Source organism: Candoia aspera, chromosome 4 (genome assembly GCF_035149785.1).
Source record: "Candoia aspera isolate rCanAsp1 chromosome 4, rCanAsp1.hap2, whole genome shotgun sequence".
NCBI lineage: Eukaryota > Metazoa > Chordata > Lepidosauria > Squamata > Boidae > Candoia > Candoia aspera.
This window is the reverse complement of record NC_086156.1, coordinates 94762402-94788927: the sequence shown is the minus strand read 5'-3', so window position 1 is coordinate 94788927 and position 26526 is coordinate 94762402. Positions and strand designations below refer to the sequence as shown.

At 38.7% G+C, this 26526-nt stretch overlaps 1 protein-coding gene across 1 annotated transcript; it reads right to left on the bottom strand.

Moving 5' to 3' along the window:
• Positions 1–1308: 1308 nt before the first annotated feature.
• Positions 1309–13745, bottom strand: LOC134496703 (vomeronasal type-2 receptor 26-like). Its single transcript, XM_063302411.1, has 6 exons — positions 13534–13745; positions 12691–13021; positions 11370–12197; positions 7773–8000; positions 3426–3552; positions 1309–2210 (listed from the first exon to the last, which is right to left on the bottom strand). Exons 1-6 carry the CDS (start codon positions 13743–13745, stop codon positions 1309–1311), a joined length of 2628 nt encoding a protein of 875 aa, XP_063158481.1.
• Positions 13746–26526: the final 12781 nt, after the last annotated feature.

Below are 26526 nucleotides of genomic sequence, written 5' to 3'. Positions count from 1 at the left end.
GAGAGGGTGCGCTCTGGTCTTTTTGTTTCCTTCTTAGCTTTTTTACTCTCTCCTTTGAATGGTCTGTAAATGTGGTTTATCTCTATGTGTTTATTGATAGCTGATTTGTCTGAATGCTTGCAGGAATCAACAGACCCCACATTCAATTGCACTGATGCTGTTACTTAGTTGGCTAATGAAAGGGGGGAAGGGAAAGGTGATGCATGCATACTAATGGTTGTTTCTTCTCCCCTCTGCTGACTACTTCGAAGAAAGCAATTGTCTTACTAAAGAAAATAATCAGGTCAGGGGAAGAAGGAGGGAGTAATTTAGAGGTGCCAAATAGAGGAAGGAGGATACATTCTTCTGGGGAATCTGGCATGGGTTCACATGGAAATTGATAGATTTATTGCCATAAATTGAAGTAAATAACTATTTACTAAAGAACATTCCTTATCTTTAAATTTAAGTTAGCCTGCTCTGTTCATTAGAAAAACTTCCCTCACACTGTATTTCGACATTCAACCCAGTTTGTGCCATTCTGGCAGAACCTTCAAAGTTTAGCTATACTTTGCCTATTGAATGATCACTTACAGTGTGTTGGATATAACAGACAAGGCAGCATTTTTGTTTCTTGGTTTCATTTCAAAATTACATAGTAAAAGCTAGCTGACCTTTTATATGGCAGGGGAAGGGGAATGATTACAGTCTTTTTGAAGAGTTTGTACGGAAAAAAAGTAAAATGAGTCATCTCCCTCTTCAAAAGAAACAGAACAGTGGATAATTGCTAAAGACTTCCTACACTTATTAGAAGCTAAAATACTTCCTAGAATTTTCAGTTCAACATATAAATCACAAAATAACCCATGAGGTACAAATATAAAGAATGAAAATAATGGACATTTTAAAGAAGGAATGCTGCATGAGACTAATAATGGAAATAGCAGTGTTTGTGTTTGCACTATTAATATTTTATGTTTCTTAATTGTTCCATGTTGTTTATTTCAGGCCTAAACAAGATCATTCCAAAAAGAGATCCATGTCAGGCAGTTTCGTACCTTCCCATTATAGATTAGGAACAACCCTTTTGTCCCCCAAATTGAATCAGGATTCTTTAAGCAACTTGAATCAAATCACTTATTCTTCCAAATCCAAGCTAGAAATATGATCCAAGCTAGAAACATGGCCTCTTCATTACTCACACTTTAAATTTTAATTGATTGAGGACTAACTTGCTCCTATACTCACTTCTCTGCTTCCCTAAAATCAGTGATTAAATTAACTATTAAATAAATTAATTAATAAAGGAGGGGTTTGGGTTGCCTATTATTAATTGTTTCTCTTTATTAGTTGCTCCTTTTTGTTCAGGTCTGGCCTAAGAATAATTACGTAACATTTCGGGAAATATATGCAGCCTAGCAACCCAGCACTAGAGGCCAAAATGGAGAAAACCTCCACAGTCACCATGTATTTCCCTTTGGTGCTCAGGTAGGAGGGAACAAAGGAAAGCCACACGCTGCAGAAGATCAGCATGCTGAAAGTGAGACATTTGGCCTCATTGAAACTGCTGGGGAGCTTCCTGGAGAAAAAAGCTACTGTGAAACTGGCAGCTGCCAGAAAGCCCATGTAGTTCAGGACACAGTAGAACATGGTAGCTGAGCCTTCATTGCACTGCAGGATGATTTCCTCATTTTCTGAAAGGGCGTCAATGTCAGGGAAAGGTGGAAATGTGAACAACCAGACTGTGCAGATGCCTGCCTGAATCATGGAACAAGAAAGAACAATGCAGGTGGCCAGTCCTCTTCCCACCCATTTCCTCATCCTGGATCCTGGTTTGGTGGCCATAAAAGCCAGAACCACAGTGATGGTTTTTGCCAGCACAGAAGACACAGCCACTGAGAAGATGATGCCAAAACTAATTTGTCGGAGGAGACATATTATATGGCCAGGTGCAGCCAGGAACTGCAGTGAGCAAAGGGAGCAGAGGAGGAGGGAGATGAGTAGCAGATAAGTGAGATTTCGGTTATTGGCCTTGACAATAGGGGTATGGTGATACTTCAGAAATGTTGCCAGCACCACAACTGTGCAGAAAGAAAAGAGAAGTGCCAGAATGACTAATCCTATTCCCATTGGTTCTTCATAGGTCAAGAAAGATATTTTCTTGGGAAGACATGAATCCTGGTCCTTATTTGGATATTGATCTTCTGGGCATTTGGAGCAGTCATCCTGATCTAGAATTTAAATATATAAACGTACATACATTTGTTCTATAGTCATACTAGTATGTTTTTTTTTTTTTCTGGAAGCAAGAGATTCCCTGACATTCTCTATATGACTTCCCACTCTTGCATTTAGTAGGCACAGGAGAACATGGTAATTCCATGCTAAAGGACAGAATGATAAATACTCATGACTTCATTTAATAATTTATTTATTTATTTTATTTTCTCTTCCATGTTTATTATTTTTATAAATAGCTCGAGGTGGTGAACATAACTAATTCTCTTTCCTTTTCCTTTTTCCCCACGACAACAACCCTGTGTTGTGAGTTGGGCTGAGAGAAAGCGACTGGCCCAAGGACACTGAGCTGGCTTTCATGACTAAGGCAGGACTAGAACTCACAGTCTCCTGATTTCTAGACTGATGCCTTAACCACTAGACCAAATTGGTTCTCATGCTTATTGATTACTTGTGCTTCAAATTGGGTGTCTGTGTATTTCTTTAGTTTTACTGCTACATCAAAGTTCAGCAGGGCCATCTAGAGTGCATTATTGAAAATAATATAAATAAAAATAAATATAATAGAACTGTCTTCCTATGAGATAATATATTTGTAATATTCTTCAATTTTTATAGTAGTGCTCACGTCCACAAATCTAAGTTTTGCTGAAGGAAAAGGAGGACAGGCATTCTATATTCAACTTACATTAAAAATTTCTGAAGTTTTGTTCATCAAGTGGAATAGATTTTGTAAAAGTTGGAGGTGACATTTTGCTAAAAAAAAACAGGAGAACATAATCCAGATATAAGAGAAATGGAATGCTTTACCATTTTAATTTAATCAACTTGGTTAATTGTTTGGTGGGATTGTTTTTGTTTTTGTTTTTGTCGAAACCACATCAAGGTTTTGTTAATGAGAAGTATATTTAATATATTTTTGTATATTAAAGTATACAAAAACTTTAATTAGATTCAAAAATAAGGAAATGTACCCTAGAATGATATTGCTGAGTCACCTAGGCCCCCTGTTCATATGATGCCAGCCAGGTTTAAACCTTTAACTCTGCCTGAAGTCTTCCTTTTAAAACGTTTAGGAACCCTTTGTGGAAAGGGCAAAATATGCTAAGGACAAAGAACATAATTCAACTCCCATATTTACATATTGATGGATCTGCCTGGGGGCACCTGGAGAACCATAAGTCAACTTCAGTCATGGTGCCTCTTACCCTTCTGGCTTGACATTTTCTCTTTGGGACACGGAATGCAATCATAGCAGCAAAACGGCTTCCCCTCCTGCTTTCTCCTGAAATAACCAGGGAGGCAGCTCTCGGTACACACAGAAACAGGCAGGGTCTGGAACATAAAAGAATAAAGAAAATGTTTGCATTCAGTCACGTATTTTGAAAAAGGAAATGTAAAATCATGGTTGATTGTTATATTGGCAAATAAAGAATGCTAATTGTAAGGATCTGGGTTTATTTTCATCAACCTCATCATCAAAACTATTCAAAACTGAATTCTTTTTTTCAGTTTTACCAATTATAAAGTTAAACTTGTTTTGTCTAAAGAGAAAAATACCTTAGGCTCAGGCCATTCCCCAGTGATGGAATTATTTCAGAGGGACTCATCATGCTAAAGTCTATTTTCAAAACACTGAAAAGTATCCAGTCTTACTCTTGGGTAATACAGAAATTTAAAATGAAATTAAGGAGGAATAAACTTTTTCAGACTTATATAAATAGGACAGAATCTAATGCAGGATACAATGAAAGCATTTGAAAGAGGTCTTTTAGAAGGTAATAATTCTAAGTAATTTTACCTAGCATTACTAGTAAATTGATTTTTGTAATGCCTTAATTATATCTGATGAACATAAGGAATGGGAAATCTGGTAAATCTCCAGGTATTTTTAAATTTCAAAGAATATGCAAACCATTTGATGATTATTAGCTCAATATTCTTTTCTACTTTTTAATATCTTAAGTGGTGGAGAGGTATCAAAATCATGAAAAGAAATTTAAATAACATTTTAAGCCAAAGCAGGTAAAAATCCAGAATGCGTTGACTTACAGAGATCGTTTTCTCTAATTAATCAGATCAATCTTGCCAGAGGCTTTATGTCAATGTAGCCTCTAGGATGGTGTTACCTTTCCCACAGATAAAGATTGGAACAAACAATGCAGAAGGAGTTGAAACTACTGCATCACCTAAAGGTTGCAGGCATTGCAGAAGGATAATATGGTTGATGGCGTCTTTGATATGTGCCATTTCTCAGCTATAGAATAAATAACCCATAAGTAACTACTTGGGCCAAAGGATTAGAACAATATATTTTCATTCAATTTATTTGAAACTCATTGTCTTATAATAATATGTTTCAAAAAGTTAATTTGAGTTTTTCCCTACACATCTAAGAGAATGGTTGATGGTTGATTCATTATTATTAGAATACAAAATGAACACTGATAGATGCCAGACAACATTTTATTATATATTTTATTATTTCTTTATTTAATTACCACCCTTTTTGAAATATATTATTATATTTTATTATTCAAAACCTCATCAAAAGCCAGAGCTGAGGCAGGCATTTTGAGAGAAAAGAAAGAGATTGGTCTTTTCTGCTGATAAGGCATATAACCTCCCCCAAATTCCAAAAAGCAGTGGACAATCAATTCCTGATGTTCTCTGCTCTACACTTGCAGAGTTGGTTATAAATTAGACCACAGCCTACTTCTTGGTATGAAAGAATAATGGGGGATAGAAAGTATGACTACCAGATGGTTCACAGTGGCTGACCACTGCTCTCAATGTGTGGTCCTTAAATGAAATACATCTATATGGAGGGAAGCATACAGAGAAACCTCAAGGTTCTGTCTTGGGCCCAGTGCTCTTCAACATCTTCATAAAGGCCCTAGATGAAAGGACTGAAGGAGCACTCATCAAATTTGCAGATGACACAAAGCTGGGGGGAATTGCTAACGCTTCAGAAGGTAGATTCAATCTTTATTTAATTGTTTATTTAATGACTAGCCTTTTAAAAAAAAATACATTTTTATTATTTGAAATTCCATCAAAAGCCAGAGCTGACACAGGATTTTTCAGAAAAAAGAGAAACAGTTCTGTCTTTTCTGCTGATAAGGCATATTATTTTCCGCAAATTCCAAGAAGCAGTCAATCATCACTTGCTTATTATTTCTACTCTACGGTAGTAGAGTGGTCAATCAAGTAGACCACAGCCTACATCTTCATACTATAGAACAATGTGGGATGGACAGTACAACTACCACATGGATTAATATTTTATTGACCAACCACACTCAGAATGTGGTCCTTAAATGAACTACAACTATGTGGAGGGAAGCATGCAGTGGGGTACCTCAAGGTTCTGCCTTGGGCCCAGTGCTCCTCAAAAGCTTCATAAAGGCCATAGATGAAGGGATTGAAGGGTCACTCATCAAATTTGCAGCTGACACAAAGCTGGTGGTAATTGCTAATACTTCAGGAGGTAAACTCAATATTCAGAAGGATCTTGACAGACTTGAGCATTGGGCCCTATCCAACAATGTGAAGTTCAATGGTGAGATGAGAAAGGTCCTACACTTAGGCAGGAAAAGCCAGATACAAAAGTAAAAGATGGGCAGAAGCTGGATCAATAGTAGTGCCTATGGGAAGGATCCAGATGTTAAGATCTTAAGTGGTGGACCACCACATAAGAATGAGTCAGCAGTGTGCTGCAGCTGCCAAAAATGCCAATGCATCCTGGACTGCTTCAACAGAGGGATAGTATCAAGATCCCAGGAAATGACAGTAGTGCTCTATACCAGCCTGGTGAAACCACAGTGGGAATACTGTGTTCAGTTCTGTCACTACAGTACAGAAAATCATGCTGAGGCCCTAGAAAGAGTGCAGAGAAGAGGATCAAAAATGATAGGGGTCTGGAGGCCTAATTCTATGAAGACAACCAAAGGAGTCAGCTAAGTTGTGTTTAATGAAAAGAAGACTGAGGGGAGTTGTGATGGCAGTCTTTTAATACTTGAAGGGCTACTACAGGGAAGAGGGAAATAATAAAGAATAAACAGAGATTTTGTCTTTTTTCTGATCAAAGAAGTCAATTTAATCATCTCAGCAAGTTCCATCATCTTTACCTATCTTTTCTCCCTTGTGGCTAGTGCTAAATCTTTCCATCTTTGTTGATACAGTATTCTTGCTGCAGTTATCATATACAAAAACAAAGTTCCATGACTTTTTCCAACTCTTTGTCCATCAATCCCAGATGAAAAACTCCTGGTCTGAATTCTTTATTATACCTTTAAAATATCTGCATTAGTGTGGGTATTTGAATCCAAAATTTTCTAGCTCTTTTAGATGTCCACCAAACATTATAAAATGTCCCTTCTTGTTTTTCACATTACCAGCATAAATTTGAAATGCCTTTTTACATTCTAAACAATTTCTCTGCTGATATGTAGCAATTGCCCCTCATTTTAGAAAAATGCTCTTGAAGATTATCACTAGAATAAATCCCAGTCCTTTCAGCCACATATTTTCCCATTGTTACATCTGAATATCATAACCCAATTTTCACCTACCTTTATCATACACTCTTTCACTTGTTCTTGTTTTGTTTCAAATTTCAATGAAGTTTTTACAATTCACCAATTACATGTTCATCCTTGGTACACAATTCTATTTCAAACTCAGACATAGAAGGTTGAATACCATAAATTCTTTTGACCACTATATCCTTCTGCCACCAGTTCTTCTCTTAATTTTATTTTACATCCCTCTTCACAAAATTCTGGTATCTCACAATAAGTTAGCCATTTATGCTGGCCTATGATTTTTCATCTATAAAATGGTTCTTGTGCTAAAAGCCAACAAGGTGTTTTCAGGCAAAACCTGGGTTTATATCTATTCCATATGATCAATATGGCACATCTAACATAATGGATTTAAAATCCACATTAAACGTGACTTATTGTACCACAAATGCCCATGCTACCCAAATCTCAGATCATATCTTTCTAACTGCAAAACTCTTCTCTTTCTCCACAAGCCACTCTTGGACCCAAACCAGACAGGAAGCTGAAAAACACAATTTCCAACCAGGTAACCCAATCTTCCTCTTTCCTTTGCATCTTATGTCACCTTACTTTAAGTTGTGGTTTTTTCACCTGCCACATACATTTATATACTTCTGCCACTGTTTAAATGGTGCATCCTTTGTCAAGACAGGTATTGTCAGAAACAAAAACATTATTTTAGGCATGGATTCAAGCCTTGTGGCTTAACCACTCACCAAACCTGCCCTCATCCTTTACAGCCATTTAGGTGTAGAAACGTTATATATATATTCCTGTCATTTTAAACTCTACAGCAATATATGCTTGGAAAACCAATACTAATATCTGTAATCAATTAGGTATCCCTGCTTTTCAGAAATTTAGAACTCTTCCCTTGCTTACAGTTCCACCCAGTATTTGATATTCCTTCTATGTTAAATGATTTAGAGCTACTCATTGGCTATCATCCCAATCATTTAAACAATATCACCTACATCCACAACCTACTTCATTGAAAGTGCGATGCCAGGTGATGGCTTCCTTGTGAATGGTGAACATTTTGTCTTCAGCAGCCCAGGGATCCAGCTTCCCAACTTTCACTCGGTGGAAGGACTGGTTTGGGAATGTGACCCAGTTCTCCATATCCAGTCCTGTAATCAGTTCTCCCTTCTTGTCAAATGAAATTTCATCTCCGACACTATTGTTAAATGAGACTCTTTTTAAGAAGAAGTGAAGCTGAACATGAAAAAGTATACAAAAAGTAATCATCATTAATTTATAGAATTATATGATACCATATAAATATTTTTACTTGTAACACTTTATATATGTTCTTACTCTGATGTGTTAGTGTTCCTCTCAAGGATGGTTATCTGTGGTCCTTGGTCAAAAATCACTCTCTTACATTATACTAACATTCAAGAATCAAATATAATCCAGCTCAATAAAACCATACATATTATATTTAAGTGACTGATTGATCAGATTTATATAGCCACCCAAAAATTCCAAAATTGAAAAAATGCTTAGATATTTGGCAGTTATCTTGTTGAATGTGAACCATATCTTGATTCAGAATAATTTTGTCCAAATTTGTAAATAAGTAAAAAAAAAGAAAAATATTTCTCAAGGTAGGATAAGTTACAATTATCATTACTGGGATGGACTTTTGTGATTAAGATGAAAGTTTTACCTAGGATGTTGTCTTTTTTCAGACAATACCAGTTTTGATAATGGAAATACCTTTTAAACAATGACAAAAGGACGTGTCTCAGTTTATTCAGCAAGGGAAGAAATGAAATATAAACTATAAATTGTATAAATACTTGTTATAAATGTAAAAAAATAATGTCTCCACATGTACCTTTGTGGTTATCACAACAGGAAGCCTTTTTTAGAAGAGAGATGATTGGGAAACCGACATTGTTGAGATATACAGAGTTGCTCACTTTTGTGGAAAGAGAACCGAAACTTTAAACAAGGGAAGCATAGCACAACTGAAGAAATGATTCAATTAGGATAAAATGACTTACAATTCTGTCAATAAAAAAACTTCAAATTCAGTTTGAAGTGCACTAAGGTACTAAGGATGAGCATGGCATTACTAAGATGTACAAAATGTTACTGCCAATGAATTTGGAATTTGGGCAAAGAATTTTAGATATAATATTATGCTTGATCAGTGGGAAAATATGTGGAATAAAGGCTTGAAATTCACGTTGAATTATATTTTGAAAGAGATTTTTTATAAAATGATGTATTTTTGTTATTTAAGACCTTTATGCATCTTGTCAAAGATGTATAAAGGGGTATCATAGGTTTGTTGGCAATGTTTCCAAGGTGAAGGTACCTTCTGTCACATTTGGTGGACATGTGGGAAAGCTAAGAAATCTTGGGAGCAAATATGTAATATAATCCAAAAGACCCTTAAAGTTGATATACGATTGGAACCAGAACTCTTTCTTTTAGCCTTGATGGACCAACAACTTGAAAAAAAAATGGAACTTTGCTTCTGTATATGACAAAAACAGCAAGACTTTTGTACGTACAAAGATGGAAAGATATACAAATTCCCACAGAGGAAGAATGGATGGTGCAAGTATCAGAATTGGTGGAGATAGCAAAACTGACAGCACTGATAAGAGAAAACACTGTGCCTGGATTTGTACTTCTGAGTATCTCTGCACCTTTTTAGTTTGTCCTTTTGCTTTTGGTTCTTTCTTCATGCTTTTCTTTAAAAAACGTATTTTATCTGTACTTTGAAACTCTATTAAAGTCTTTTATAAAATAAGTTAAAAAACAGTAGATATACAGTATATTAGAATAATTTAAAAAGATAAACAACAACATTAAAACTAGAGAAGAACTAAAACCAAACTATATACAAACCCCAAGCAGAGAGAATGAGTACATCTCCCTCAATAGTGGAGACATCTAGACAAGTCTCCCGTTCATTGGGACCCCCAAGCCAGGTTGCATAACCAGGTCTTGAGGGACCTACAGAAAAAGAAAGGCGATTGAGTTGACCCAAGGTTAGGGGGGAAGAATGTTCCACAAGGTGGGCACCACAGCAGAGAAGGCCCACCACCTGGGACCCACCAAATGTAGGTCCCTCGTGGATGGTATCTACCACATGCCTTCTCTGCAACATCTAATGGGTGGGGCTGATATTCTAATATCAGTTAAATATACAATACAAAATATACAATTAATGTACAAATATATATATAATCAAGGTGCCGTATTTTTGCAAGAACATTTAGAAGCTTATCCCATATTGTTATTAGAGATAAAACAACCAGGAAATATCAGATCAATTTAATATCTAAAGTAAAATTTAAAATTAATCAGCTATAGACAGGAATAGGCAGGAGTTGGACTTAATTTTTCGAAATGTCATCATTATCTTTCTCTAATGCTAAATAGTCAGCCATTGATGCTTTTTGATTCAGTAAATAATGAAATCCATAAAAATGAAAGTGTCCATTTTTCCACATTGTATATGATGCCATGATGGGAATTGGAAGATAAAGGATTGTGTTATGGATAGATATCATCTGAAATCAGAAGGATCCTTACAATCAGGTTATTAAATTATACAGGGATGTGTGGGGTGATTAGGAGGGGAAGAAGAGGAGGCAAAAATAGATTGACAGGAGATTCAGTCAGATTGGGAGCCCATAGGAGAACATAGATTTTGGAAAATGCTGCAGATGTTGTCTCAGCAAGTGGTTACTCTGGTCTTCTGACTGAGAGACTGAAAAATAGAGAGACTGCAAATTGATACATCTGGGGTTTTTTCCCCCTTCTCTTTTTCCTCTCTCTCTTTCACTGAATATCTCTCCCATTTGCCTTGAAAGAGCAAGAGCCATTTGGCTGGGCTTCACATAGTTGATTTCTGAGTCTTTTTTCTGAATTCTAGAACAGCTTCTAGATGTTATACACAATCTGTGCCACACACATAAAAACTTCTTCTGTCTGCATACTTTCTCCTTCACAGGCCTTATTCTCTGCACAAACTACTTCAAACAGTCCATTATCATTTAAGACTACTTTTCACTACATTTTATTGGCTCTCAATCTCTTTTCTGACCATCTTTCCTACTCTGCAGAAGAGACATTCAATTTGGATGCAGCCTGCTCAGGTTCTCTGCCATGGCCTTTTGAGGAATATGGACAAGACCTCAAGTCTCATGCATGCACTAGAGTCTCAGAACATTCTGGTAGGGAGTATAGAAGCAGAAGAAAAAATATTTTCGTTTATATACTTCTATCCTGCACTACAAGATGCTTTCTCATTTCTTGCATTTCATTCACAGGCTAAGTACTTTCATCTTCTGTTGGATTCTCATCTCCTAGTCTTCTAAACAGACATGTTTTTTGAAAGCATAGTCCTTTCTTCATTGAGTCTGAAAGCAATTTCCAAATATGTGTGGACTGATCTAAATCTCCAAAGGAAAAAAGAGATAAAGAAGAAACATGGAAGACATTTATAACTTTCCTTCTAAATCTCACTGCTCTTTGTGATCAGGAAGCTGTGAGATGTTGGAGAATCTGGGCAATTCAAATCCCATTTCCAACACATTTGATTATTCATAAAATTACCTGCCATGGCTGGAGATCCTGAAGATTGAGTTTTCTACCATTCAACTTTCCCCTGTGCTGTTGTTGGCCCAACTTCATGGCATGTAAAGCATGTGCCACAGCATACACTGCATTGTATATACTGTAACTATCACTGGTCATCCTCATTTCAAAAAAGGCCCCAGGAAGGCTCTCCAGTTTCTCCTTCCCTGTACAAATGTCCTCAGTTTCCTCATTCCCAGATAGTTTTGGAAACACACAGCCAAATGCTTGCTCCCACACATCTTTGAGGAAACCATCCTCTTTTGATGAGAAATGGTTCCCTGTCTGGAGAAAATGCTGGAATCCTGCAACTTCATTTGAGTAAGGTGCAAAGGTCAGAGCACCATGGAGGACTTGGATATCCCAGCTCTTCTGATAAAAGAATGATGCAAGACCCATTTGGGAAGCCACGATCCACACCTTACCTTTTGGCGTTATAGAAACCAATTCCATTTCAGGTAGACGTAACACCCATCTTAAATTTAAAAGATATTTATCATTGATTATGACAGCATTGGCTTTGCTGTTAATAACAAGATGAAAGGTTTCTACAAGCCATTTCAACACATCAGAAAAAATTGTGATATATACTGCTCTCAATTGTTCCAAGAAAGCAATGCAGATGCCATGGAGAGAAAACATTGAAAAGATTAGGTGCTCCAATTCTCCTCCAAGTCCTCGAAGTACCCCAACCCAAGTCCACCTGAAGTGCAAAAGTAATTGAATAATCCCCTTGTAACGAAGTTCTTCACCTGGAGCCATGTGGTAGTAGAAAGGACTTTTATTTGTAGTAGAGATTGTTGGGAACTATGGAAATAAATATTAGATAGGTAAATATTAAAGACAGGGGAAAAACATGACTGACAGAAGAAAATGCGGGAATTGCTTGTCCCAGCTGTGGTTGGTAAGTGAGAAGTATCTGTAGGTGGAGAAAGTGCTACCTTTCACACCCTGAAGGAAAAGCAGTATTTAAATCTAATACTAAAGTAAAATATAAATAAAAAGAACTGCAGAAACATTACATAGTTGTTGTTGTTGTTGTTTTATCACATTAGCAACTTGCATGAGAACTCTAGAGGAATCAAAAATTCCTGCCTAATAGGTAATATTTAATTATTAATAATGGTTAATCTTGAAACTCAATAATACTCACACCAAATACTGAAATTGAATTTGTTTTATTTTGTTATATATTACATTTTCTTAAATATGCTCCACAGAGAACGGTGCATGAGAGTTAATTATATCTTAACATACTGCAATCCCCTACATCTGAAAAGACAAAGCCAATCCATCTTACCTGTGGAACTTTGTAAGTGTCTAAAATATCTACCATATTAACAGCATTTCCAGGATCAATAGTCCCGAGAACCGATATGTGTTTGTTCAGAATGTGACACTTGTAATTGGGAACAAATTGGCTCTGACTGGAGAAAAGTTCCATTGCGGCATGATATGTCTGTGCCCAAGCATAGCTTTCAAGGATTCTGAAGCCTAAGCTGGTATTAGGTAAGAGCTGGAGGTCTTCATTGATTTTCATCACAGCAAATATCATGGCCAAGATATGCTGATAATACTTAGTCAGGACGCGGCAAAGGGAAAGAGATGCGGAATCAAATGAAACTCTGCACCTGAAAAGGGCAGTGAAAATAAATTCCATCAAGAAAATGTCTTAGAAGCCAATAAGCCAATAAGTTTCATCTCAGCTGATTAAGAGAATAAGCTCCGTCAAAGTAATAATCATTTAGAAGGTAATAGTCATTGTTTCATGTTATTTGATTTTTTCTATTATTACTCAGTATCAATATTGTGGAATTATTTCTGAGGAGAATAATCGCAGGGTGTTTTTTTATCTCTTTGCTTTTTTTAAGCAATTCTAATTATGTGAAACATTCCCAAGAATGTAACACGGATATTAGCATTTTATAGCAGGGAAGTAAAATTGGATGAATCACGTTCTACCTGTTGTTTTACTTTAGAAAGAACAAGAAAATCATCTATAAGCCGAAAAATATCACCTCATTTAAACTTTAGCTGGAAGGATAATTTTTTTTATCACTATAGCTAATTATGACACACAGAAGAGGTGTAGAAAAGAATTTTATCTAGATCGATAGAGTACAGAAAGAAATTATTGTCTTACAGGGATTCACCAACAAGAGAATGATGAAGATCTTCCTCAAAGCTTTCTACATCTCTAGTTATGAAGACAAAAGAAGTAATGCCACTAATAATTAGGTCACCGGGTTGGAAATATTTCTGAACAATCGGGATAGGATCTTGGATGCTGCATTTTATTGGTTCAGTCTTGCAAGACGTGGGTGGCAATAGCAGCAGGAAAAGAATCAATATCATCGTTATAAATATTAATCCCTGTGTGAAAAGGCTTCCATTTCCAGAAAATGCTTATGAGTCCCCAAATGTGGACTAGCTTGGTCTATATCTCAATCTGTTCCTTACATGACTTCCATTCTGTTCTGAATCTTAGAATATGAATGGTTCAGAGAGATCATTCTGATAATGATCTTACCTGCCTTTAAACTCTTAAAGGTTTAACTGTCCATCAGCAGTTAGTCCGCATTCTTCCAAGTATAATAATTGCCAATCTGGGATTTGAGGAACAGCAAAGTTAATCACCGGTTCTTGGGTTGTGTGTGTGTGTTGTTGTTGTTTTTTTGATAATTATAAGGGGAAGAGGAAATTGCAACCTTTAAATTTCAATTTCGATCCTTTTAAAGAAATAGTAAGGGTGGAATCTGTCAATAAGGAATCATATAATGAAGGAAAAAAATGAGAAGAGAGGAAGGTAGATAGCTGGAGAAATGCATGGTGCATTCTATTTTCTAATTTTTAGCAAGGAAAACCAAGGTCCAAAGAATGTGATGGCATAAACATAGCAGCTCTTTGCAACAAGGTGCATTTACACCCTGTATCATGGCCTTCACAGCTGCAGTGAGATCCTAGGAAAAGTTCTCTTTGGCTTAATGAGGTGCTTTCCCACTACCAGGAGTGCAAATGTGCAATATTATCACTGTTCATGCAAACAGGATCTTAAAGCAGGAAGTGTAAATTGAGATTCCCATACTCCTTGACTTCCCGCTTCTCTTCCTTCAAATTGAAGAGGTATTTTTGTTTGTTTAATCCTTTTCTCCATTAACCTATGATCTAATAAATAACCAGTTCTTAATAAGACCTAGTGGTGACCCTTAGCATGAACTTGAAATGTATTTTTCAGATTCTGAGCAGAATACATTCTCAATGTCTCAGGGCAGCTTACACTTAAATTTCCACCACTTAAACACATTCAAACAAAGTGAACAAATGAAATTAACATTAATTACTACTGATATTAAAAATGATCTAGAATGATTAAGAAGAGTAAAAAGGAGGGCTCTTTGGCTCTTTTTTATAACCATTGTTTATTTCATCTTACAATAAAAACAAAATACAAAAAACAAATGTATTACACTTACAAAATTACAAACATATAACACTTACATCAAACATTTATTGGTCTTCTTGCAAGTCCACCATAGGTGATAGAATGTTCCTTTTGCTTGCAAACATTTCTAGCATTATTTGAAGTGGTTTTTAAACATTCTCAATAATGTATCTGGTGTTATGTACCAATGATACATCATTTTGTAGAAATTTTCTTTTAAAATATAATTCAATGTAAATTTTAACCCTCTACTCCACATTCTTTCCCATTGATCCGACATGATATTATAGCCAAAGCTTTTAGCCCATTTGATCATATTGTCTTTGACTAGTTCGACTTCCAGTTTAAACTGTAATAATAGTTTATATAATTTTGCTACAATATGGTCTTCTTTCAAGTTTGCTAGAACTTTCCCATTCATGTTGTTTCCTTTGCAAATTTATACCTCTTTTTCTCTAATTTAAACTGCTCTACTAGTTGTGTGTACATAAACCAATGACAAGTATAGCCTTCTGCTTCAAATTCATCCCTTGTCTTAATTGCAAAGTTATCTCCTTCATAGTTTAATATATACATATGTCATGAGTAAGGATGGCGAGCAGGGGGCTCCCATCCAGACTGTCAAGCGCATGCGTAGCACTGATGAATTGTTCAGCCATTCAAAGAGACACAGATCGGGACCACCTTAACCCTTGGGGGTTATATGTCTGGGTTTTTCCCACGCTTCTTCCGTTTGTTAGGATTCCTGTTAAGTACTAGCAATAAATATTAGAGACCAGTTCATTGTCTCAGTGTGTTTCCTGGTTGTTAGGACATCAATCCTAACAAACTCCTACTCCCATCAAAAGAGGGAGGAACAAGCAATTAAGGAGATACGTTTAGAAATGTCTTCAGAAAACCAAGAAATGCGGCTTGCCATCCAACAATTAGCAGCAGCCCTACAACAACACCAGCAACAAGTAGATCTCCAGATCAACACATTACAAGCTGCCATGCTACAGCAGTTACAACAACCAGCTCCGATTTACCCACAACCGGCACCAGCAGCAGCAGCAGCAGCAGCAGCTCCACCAGTAATGTTGAGATCCCAGGGCAGTCTACCAGAGAAATTTGGAGGAGAAGCAGGACAGCTGAGAATCTTTCTCACACAGTGTACTATGTTCTTCGATAGCAGACCCGCAGAGTTTCCCACAGACAGAACCAGAGTCACTTTCATCCTAGGCCTGCTGAAGGGACCAGCTGCCAAATGGGCTATTCCCATGGTGGAGAACAACGACCCGATTCTCAACGACTACCAGAACTTTTTGGCAGGGTTCCGAGCACACTTTGACGACCCCATCAGAGAAGCCACGGCCAGCCGGGAAATTCGGAGGCTCAAGCAAGGTAACAAGAGGGTGGGACTCTACATTGCTGATTTCAAGTTGTTAGCAGGAGATCTGGACTGGAATGAGAGTGCATTAAAAGACCAATTCAAACAGGGGCTGGATGAGGAAATTAAGAATGAATTGGTGCGCCAGGGAACACTAGCTACGTTAGAAGCCCTATATCAGTTATCGGTGGTCATAGATGCCAGGCTAGAGGAGCTTAGGCAGATGCAGCTGGGGAGAAGCAAGACCCTCAGAGCATTTTCAGGATTCCCAGCTCTCTCTGTAGCATCCTCTCACTCAGCCCAAGAGGAGCCAATGCAGATTGGGGCAAGCAGGAGACTGATTTCCAAGACTGAGAGGCAGAGAAGGAGAGAGAGATCCCTGTGTTTCTACTGCGGAGCCCAGGGGCACATGGTGAGAGCTTGCCCAGCGAGAGGCCAAGCAGCTCCAGTAAGAGCCCCAAGGCAAGCAGCTGAAACAGGGACCAGCTTCGCCTCTACTCCCAACCAGGGAAACTCCAGCGGTCTCCCTCCACAGAGCTCAGCAGGGAGACCATAAATCAATTAAGGAGGGCTCATTCCGAAGATTCCAGGCAAGCCTTTTACTACTTACCAGTAATAATCCATGACAACCCAGAGCACCAGGTCAAGCTAGAGGCCGTCATGGATTCTGGAGCTTCAACTAATTTTATTGATGCGCAGACCGTACAAGACTGCAACATCCCAACCAGAGAATTACCATGCCCCATAGAAGTGGAGACCATTGACGGCCAGACACTCAAAGCAGGGCCGATTAGAAGGCTCACAGAACCGGTGCAACTGACAGTGGGAGACCACACTGAGTGGATCCAGCTTTATGTTACTGCATCGCTAAATGTGCCAGTAATCCTAGGCACGCCTTGGCTGAGGATCCACAACCCGTTGATGAACTGGACTACAGGAGCAATCTCCTTCCCAGCTAAGGAATGCCAGCACCACAAGATTCAAGCCGCTCCACACTCTCCAGCAACCAACGCAGTCACAGTAGCAGGGGGAGTCCACTTGCCAGCCAAGTATGCAGATTTTGCAGACGTTTTCAGCGAACAAGAGGCCACAGCACTACCCCCCCATAGGGACTGTGACTGCACCATTGAGTTGATACCAGGAGCCAAGATTCCAGCAAGGAAACAATATCCCATGTCCCCCAAGGAGTTAGCCACCTTAAAGGATTACTTGGACTACAATCTCCAAAAGGGTTTCATCCGACCATCTACGTCCCCAGCGTCTGCTCCTACCTTCTTTGTACCAAAGAAGCCTGACCCGTTGGCACCTGCAACCCAGGAGACACCCATGAGAGTGGTCCACGACTTCAGTTTTTTAAATAAACAAACAAAAAGAGAATCCTATTCTCTGCCCTTAATCTCGGATCTGCTAGATCGCTTACAGAAGACATGCATTTTTACCAGGTTGGATCTCAGGAGTGCGTACAATCTGATCCGGGTGAAAGAGGGGCATGAATACCTGACTGCCTTCGACACCAGGTTTGGAAAATTTGAGTACCTTGTTATGCCCTTTGGCTTGTCTAATGCAGGAGCCATATTTTCCAGATTTATGAATCACGTTTTTGCTGATTTACTAGATAAGTATATGGTCGTTTATCTAGATGACATATTAATTTTCTCTGAGGATGCCACAACTCACGTAACCCATGTACGTAATGTTTTGCAAAGACTAAGATAGACAGGGACGCGGTGGCGCTGTGGGTTAAACCGCTGAGCTGTTGATCGGAAGGTCGGCGGTTCGAAACCGTGCAGCGGGGTGAGCTCCCGTTGTTAATCCCAGCTCCTGCTCACCTAGCAGTTCGAAAACATGCAAATGTGAGTAGATCAATAGGTACCGCTTCGGCGGGAAGGTAACGGCGTTCCGAGTTGTCATGCTGGCCACATGACCCGGAAGTGTCTATGACAACGCCGGCTCCAAGGCTTAGAAACGGAGATGAGCACCGCCCCCAAGAGTCGGACTCGACTGGACTTTACGTCAAGGGAAACCTTTACCTTTACCTTTACTAAGAGAGAACAGGCTGTTCGCCAAGCTAGAGAAGTGTGCCTTTGATTTAACTGAAGTACATTTCCTGGGCTATATAGTATCCACAGAAGGCATATCCATGGATCCTGCTAAGGTCCAGGCAATTCTCTCTTGGCCACCTCCCCGAAATGCTAAAGATATACAAAGATGGTTAGGATTTTCTAATTTTTATTGTCGTTTCATAAAAAATTACAGTGACCGTACCAGACCATTTACACAGCTCTTGAAGAAAGGCTCAAAATTCATATGGGGGGAGAGGGAGCAAGCAGCGTTTCAGGAAGTGAAGCAGTTTTTTGCTTCCCAACCACTCTTAAGGCACCCTGACCCCACGAAACCATTCATAATGTATTCAGATGCTTCAGATGTTGCCATTGGGGCAGTGTTATTGCAATATACAAACAAAGCAGAGAATACATTGCTTCCTTGTGCTTTTTTTTCACGCCTACTCTCACCAGCAGAGAGAAACTATGATGTTTTTAACAGAGAGTTGCTGGCAATTAAAGCAGCATTCCAAGAGTGGAGGCACTGGCTAGAAGGTGCAGCCTTTCCTGTGAAAGTTTTCACCGATCACAAGAATTTACAGCTTCTACAGAACACCAGATCCCTCACCCCACACCAGATCAGATGGAGCCAGTTTTTCTCCCATTTCAATTTTGTTATTTCTTATGTGCCCGGGGCGCAAAACTGCTTGGCAGACGCCCTGTCTCGATCCTTTCAGGCAAAAACCCCCACTCACCAGGAAGTACAGGCTGCTATATTACAACCTCACAACTTTGATCAGTCGATGAGGGGGAGCCAAACAGAGATTTTAGCAGCAGGCAGACAAGCAGAGGACCTATTTTCAAGAGCCAGAGCTCAGCAGCAACAGGACCCGTATGCCAGGGCCAGGATGGATGACCTCCAGAGGGCCCAGCAAGACACTGCCTCCCCATTCAATGTGGAGGCAAGAATCCTCTGGCATAGTGGGCGATTGTATATTCCCCCTTCATTGAGGGAAGAAGTACTGAGACTGTGTCATGACCACCAAACGGCAGGCCACGGAGGCGTTTTCAAAACTCTCCATAGAGCTCTGAGAGAATACTGGTGGCCTAAGATGGTTGCAGACATTAAGGGGTACGTTGCTTCTTGTCACACCTGCAGACGAGCCAAGCCTCTCCCAGGGAAGTCCACAGGACTCTTGCAACCCCTACCCACCCCCAGTAGGCCTTGGGATACGATCTCCATGGATTTCATCACTGATTTACCCCCGGTCCAGGGCCTGACTTCCATACTGGTGGTGGTAGACCTTTTCACAAAGATGGCACATTTTATTCCTTGCAAAGGCCTCCCATCTGCACCAGCCACAGCGCAGTTGTTCATAGACCACGTTTTTAGGTATAGAGGCATGGTAAATCACTTGGTGAGTGACAGAGGCCCACAGTTCACTTCCAGGTTCTGGAGGGCCCTTTTCCAGTCATTAGGGGTCCAGATCCACCTGTCATCAGCACATCATCCTGCCAGTAATGGGCAAGCCGAAAAACTTAACCAGTGGTTACAGCAGTATCTCAGGTGTTACACCACTTATTGGCAAGACAATTGGCCAGCCCTGCTGCCCATGGCAGAATTTACTTATAACAACTCTGTGCAGTCATCTACCCAGATGTCTCTGTTCCAAGCACTCTACGGAGTTAACCCTCAGGTGTTGCCCACCTCCTCCCAGCAGGGAACTGTTCCAGCCGCAGCTGATTTTCTTAAAGAGCAACAAGCCGCACAGGAGTTGTTAAAGGAGCAGCTGAACAGGGCAAAGAGTGCTTACAAGAGGGCGGCAGATGCTCACAGGCAGGAGGGGCCAGCGATTGCAGTAGGAGACAAAGTGTGGCTCTCTACCAAGTTTTTGATCTCTACCAGACCCTCCAAGAAATTGGACTCTAAGTTTGTCGGCCCTTTCACTGTGGTGCAGCAGATAAATCCAGTAGCTTATCGTTTACAGCTCCCACCATCCATGAAGGTCCATCCAGTATTTCACAGAGCCTTGCTAGCCAAAGACCCTCCCCCACGTAACTTGCGATCGCAACTACCCCCCCCCCACCTCCAGTAATTGTGGAGGGAGAGGAAGAGTACGAAGTGGAGGAAATTCTGGACTCTAGGAGGAGGGGAAGGGGCATCCAATATTTCATACACTGGAAAGGGTACCCTGAGGAAGAGCGCACGTGGGAGAATGCCAGAGATGTACATGCTCCAGCACTGGTTCATCGATTCCATCAGCTTTTCCCTCACAAACCCAAGCCTCGCATTTTACCCGAGATTCCTCTTTCGCCTGAGCAGGCCGAAGAAGCCCAAGCTGAGGAATTTGTGAGTATGTATTTCCCCCCGCCCCCACCTGAAGCCTCAACTCCAGTTACAGAGGAGGTGGGGGAACCACAGCCCTCAACCTCGGGCTTGCATTTCCCAGGGGGGAGGGGGGCTGACCCTGCTAACTCTCTAGATGTTTTCCAGCAGCAGCCACCTGGCCCGGAGGCGTTATCGGATTGGGAGGGCAGCACTGCTTCGTCCTTGGAGGAGTTGTCCTTTGAAGACTTGCCTTCCTTGCCCAGTTCCCATGGGACTTTAGAAGCAGACAGCACATCTTATCAAGACTCTGGAGGGGAGGGGGCTGAAATGGAATGTGAATCTGGAGGGGAGGGTGATGTCATGAGTAAGGATGGCGAGCAGGGGGCTCCCATCCAGACTGTCAAGCGCATGCGTAGCACTGAGGAATTGTTCAGCCATTCAAAGAGACACAGATCGGGACCGCCTTAACCCTTGGGGGTTATATGTCTGGGTTTTTCCCACGCTTCTTCAGTTTGTTAGGATTCCTGTTAAGTACTAGCAATAAATATTTGAGACCAGTTCATTGTCTCAGTGTGTTTCCTGGTTGTTAGGACACCTTATATCTTAACCATCTTGTTCTTTCAACACTTTCCCTTCTCACAAAATCTTCTTGTGTGATATCCATAATGGCATATTTGGTACTAATCTATTATTATATCTGTCCCAGGTCTTTAATAGGCCTATTCAAAGATAATGACTATTAAATTCTCTATTCCCTTTGATTTTATCATACCAGAAGAATGCATGCCATCCATATTTTAATTCGTGACCTTCCAATTGTAACAATTTGTAATATTCTAAAGTTATCCAATCTTTTATCCACATAAGACAGCATGCCTCATAATATACTTTTCAATCCAGTAGTCCTAACCCTACCCTTTCTTTGGCATCTTGTAATAATTTATACTTTATTCTAAGTTTGTTCTCTTACCAAATAAATTTTGAGATATCTTTTTGCTATTGTTTATAGTTAGTTTCTGATTATAATATTGGTATCATTTGAAATAGGAGTAACATTCAACATAAGACATTCATTTTTATAATGGAAATTTGCCCCATTAGAGATAGGTATAGTTTTTCCAAACTTTCCATTTCTTTTTTTAATATCTCATGCCATATTTTACTAAAATTATTCTGGAACAGATCCCTATTCTTAGTTGATATAACTACCCCTAAGTATTTAATCTTTTTTTCATGTTTAAATTCTGTACTGTTTTCTAATATTTCCTGATCTTTATGTGTCATATTTTCAGTCATCATTTTCCTTTTTTGTTTATTTATTTTAAAACCTGCTAACATTCCATATTCTTTCAACTTTTCCATCAAGTTCTCTACAGAATCTAAAGGGTCCTGTAATATGATAACTAAATCATTGGCGAATGCCCTTAACTTAAAAATTTCTTGTTTAATCTTTAATCCTTTTATTGACTTATCCTCTCTAATATCTCTATGAAGAACTTCTAAAACCAGTATAAATAACAGTGATGAGAGGGGGCAACCTTGTCTTGTTCCTTTCTCTATTTTACACTTGTGTGTAATTTCTTCATTCAGAATGATTGTCACTTTTTGAGTTGTTTAATTTGATTTGATTGCTTTTATAATTGACTCTTCAAATTCCATATTTTCTAGTACCTTGAACATAAAGCTCCAATTTAATTTATCAAATGCTTTTTCTGCATCAAGAAATATCATGGTTATTTGTTTTTCACTGTCATATTGTGCATATTCTCTTATATCCAAAATCATCCTTATGTTATTTTTTATTTGTCTTTTGGGTAAAAATTGGATTGATGAGAGTGAATAATTTCTTGTATAACTATTTTCAGTCTTTCAGTTAGTACTGAATTAAATAATTCATAATCATAAATTAATAATGATATAGGCCTATAATTTTTAGATTGTTGGATCTTGTCCCTCTTTAGGAATTAGTATAATATTTGTTTCTTTCCATGAATTAGGTATTGCTTGTCCTATTATAATTGAATTTCATAATTCTTTAAATGGTTGAATAATTTATCTATAAAAGATTTATAGTAACCTGCTATAATATCATCTGGTCCTGGTGTTTTTCCCAGTTTAATTCTCTTTATCGCTTCTAGTATTTCTCGCATTGTAATAGGGCTATTGAGTATAAAATTCTGTGTTTGTGACAGTTTCATTAACCATTGCTTAACCAAATATTTATCAATTTTTTCCAAGAAATTTCTTGCTTTTCATATAATTTTGAGAAGAAATTATGAAATGCTTTTTTAATTGTCATATTATCTACAAAGTCTACATTATGTTCACAGATATTGGTAATCGTTTTTTTCTCTGTATCTTTCCAGTTTAATATGCCAACCATTTGCCTGTTTTGTCGGCATATTCATTTTTTGGGGGGTCGGCATATTTCAATTTTAATTCAATTTCATTTACTGTTAGCACCTTTACTTGCTGTTGCAATAATTTGATTTGGTAGATTATTCTGCTATATGAAGGATTTCCCTGTAATTCCTGTTCCTTTATTTTCATTTTATCTAAAAGTGTTTGCATTTTTGTTGAGCACTTTTCTTTAAGACTCAGTTTACGGGGGTAAAAATACCTCTCATATATTCTTTACTAGTATCCCAAACGGTTCCAATATCAACTTCATTATTTAAATTAATCTCAAAAACTTCCTTTAACTTTTTTTTCATTCTTCTACTAACACCCCTTTTTTTTCAAAATGGCTTCATTCAATCTCCATCTATAACTTCTAGTACTTAACTTTAATATTATATGAACTGGATTGTGGTCTGAAAAAGTTTTGGTAAAATGTTCACTTTCATAATTTTATTTGCCAAATTTAAAGAACTCCAAATCATATCTATTCTGGAGAATGATTTGAATCTGTCTGAATAGAAGGTGTAGTCTCTGGCTAGGCCTCTAGCTAGTTATGTCTCCAGGCATCCACAAGTGTCAGATTATCCATTAATTCAAAAAAATATTTGAGTAGTTTCCCCTGCTTACATTTAATTTGTTGCTGAGATCTTCTATCTATAATTGGTTCAATGACCCTGTTCCAGTCCCCCATCAAACACCAACTATTATATGAGAAAGCTGATACTTATACTAATGATTCCTTATCAAAGTTAACTTTGTTATCATCTGGGAAATATATACACACCATTATCATTTTAGACCCTTGTATTTCTATTTCAACCACCTGCATCTGCAAGTAACAAATTGGGTTTTAAATAGAGTTTTACATAAATAACAATTCTGTTTATTTTCTTCTCATTAGCAGATACAAATTCTTTCCCTAGAGTTTTGTTCACCAAATATTTTTTATCATTTTTTCTTAATATGAGTTTCTTGAATGCAGATCACATCATGTTTTAATTTGTTTAAGTAATGAAAGATTCTTTCTTTTTTGATGGAGCATTTGCTCCATTTATATTCCACGTTAAACACTTTAAATCATTCATTTATGAGTAATTCCGCAAACTCTTTGGAATTTGATATTATTACCTCTCTTTGTATAGCCTTCTCTTTTCTTTCAATTCTAACTTGATCTTGTTCTAAATCTTTTCCATATTTCCTTAGAAATTCTTTGGCTTTCGGAATTGAGGTCAATTTGTGTCTTTTCTGCTGGAGGGTTAAACTTAACCCCTCTAGTCTTTCCCGTCTGAAAGGAACCTTATTTCTTTTCAATATGTCTGTTACACAGGTATATTCTTTCCTTTTTTTAAGAATTCTTATTGGTATTTCCTTTAACACAATAATATCCTCTCCCCCAATATTAATCCTTTTATTAAAGTGTGATTGTAATATCAAATCTCTTGATCTTTTCCTTGAAAATTCTATTAATACATCTCTTGGTTTACAATGTAAAGTAGCATATTTGGAATTTATGAAAAACATTTTTTCTCTTTCTTCCTCCATCTTTTCCTCTTCCCAACCTATTAAACTTGCTAACATTTGTATAATCATTCCTTCCATTTCTTCTTCCTTTCCTTCTGGAATTCCTCTAAGTCTTAACCAATACTCTTTCTCCCTCAATTCCAGTAGTGCTAACTTATCCAACTCATATTCTTTTTCTGTTTCTAATCTGTTTATCCTATCCTTGACTTTTTAAATTTCCCATTCCATTTTCTTTTCCATCTTATCTACTTTCTGTTCCAATCTCTTTTCAAGTCCATCTAGTTTTTTTTCCAACACTTGATTTACATTTTGAGTAATATTTTGTGAGGTCTTCTGTGTATACTCCTCAAACATAGCTTTTAACCAGTCACAGTCAGCTGATCCAGACCCCCTTCTGATTTGCTTTCTAGTATTCATAATAATTTTGTTCTTTTGTCTTATACTTGTCCCTACCTAATTAAATCAGCACTGAACAAAGTTAGATAAAAATGGCTGCCTAAAATTAATGAATAAGTCCTGTTCTTGGTCAAGCCTCGAAATAGTGTGCAAGCTCACCAAGAGTCCCAGTCCTTTCACAATCATAGATAGTCTTTTCTTTTACTTTTCCTTTAATCATTATGGACTGCTTTCAGAGACGAAGAGAGCAGTAGTTATGCCAGGGATTTGGGCTACAGCAAGGGGTCCTACTTTGTGTCACTCAGGCTTCCCAGTTGACTTCGTTCCCAAGATGAAAGTGAAACTGCCTTCTTTCTGCAGTCTGTCAGCTGTCCAGGAGACCTGGGAGCAGCTTCTCATTCTCATAGCTGCCATCTGCATACAAAATTCACTTAAGACATCCAGCAACTACTACACTGTGAGTTCTGTCTGTGGAGCAACCCCAGAACTCAGCCTATTGCCATCTTCTACAGCTGTTCTCTGCATGACTGGGCTGTTTGGCTCTTTTGAAGGCCTCTAAGGAATGCAAACTTCTGATATCCCATTCTATAAATTGAGGGAAATGACTGAGAAGGACAGGTCTCAAATCATAGCAAGATGAACTTGTAGCAACTGAAAATGGACCTAAACTGACAGTCTTCTGTTAGTAGAAATTAACAGAAAAAAATCACTCAGATTCCACAATTTAGGGTTTTACAGATGATACCACATGTTTAAAGCTAGTTATAGTTTTAAAGATGATAACTGTCATGACCTCGTTGCAAGGCACAAAGAGCCTCACAACGTAGATCATGATCATCAAGGAATAGAGGAAGAAGATAATTAAAACAGGGATTAAAACAAGCACCCAAAGCACCCACACCCATGGACCCATATGCAGCTGAAAAGAAGGACATGAATCTCCTCAGATTCACCAATTTTTACAGGGGGTTCACCCCAAGGCTGGCAGAGATTATTTTACTGCTAACTAACCTACTTAAGACTAAGGGCTTGGGGGACACGCGCAAATCAAGAAACCTGGGGGCGCTACTAAACTGGACAGCTGATTGTCAAATGGCGTTCGAGAGACTAAAAAACCTCTTTACAGCTGAGCCAGTGCTACAACACCCCGACCCCACCAAGCCTTTTGTGGTGCAGGCAGATGCCTCCGACTTTTCCATCGGAGCCATCCTGCTTCAAAAGGACTCCGACAACCACCTAAAACCCTGCACCTACCTTTCCCGCAAATTCTCCAAAGCAGAGCAGAGATGGCACATATGGGAAAAGGAGGCGTTCACAGTAAAGACAGCTCTGGAAATGTGGAGGCACCTGCTGGAAGGGGCCACCTGCCCCTTCGAGGTCTGGACGGACCACAAGAACCTGGAGGCACTCAGCACGCCAAAATGGCTCAGCCCAAAGCAGGTGCGTTGGGCTCAGTTCTTCAGCCGGTTCAATTTCACCCTGAAATTCATACCGGGCAAGAAGAACTTCCTAGCAGATGCCCTCTCCCAACAGCCACAACACGACACACAAGCCTCCGACATCGTGGGGACAGTATGGACCGAGAAACAGCTGGGCTGCCCAGCGGTCACGCGCAGTCAGACAAGGAACCAGCGCAC

Excerpts from the sequence above, each read along its gene's own strand:
- LOC134496703 (XM_063302411.1), bottom strand. The coding sequence starts at position 13,745 with ATGATATTGATTCTTTTCCTGCTGCTATTGCCACCCACGTCTTGCAAG. Across the intron at positions 3,553-7,772 it reads GGCATCGCACTTTCAATGAA|ACCCTGCCTGTTTCTGTGTG; the intron begins GTAGGTTGTGGA and ends TTTATGTTCCAG. Across the intron at positions 2,211-3,425 it reads GAAAATGTCAAGCCAGAAGG|ATCAGGATGACTGCTCCAAA; the intron begins GTAAGAGGCACC and ends TTTAAATTCTAG.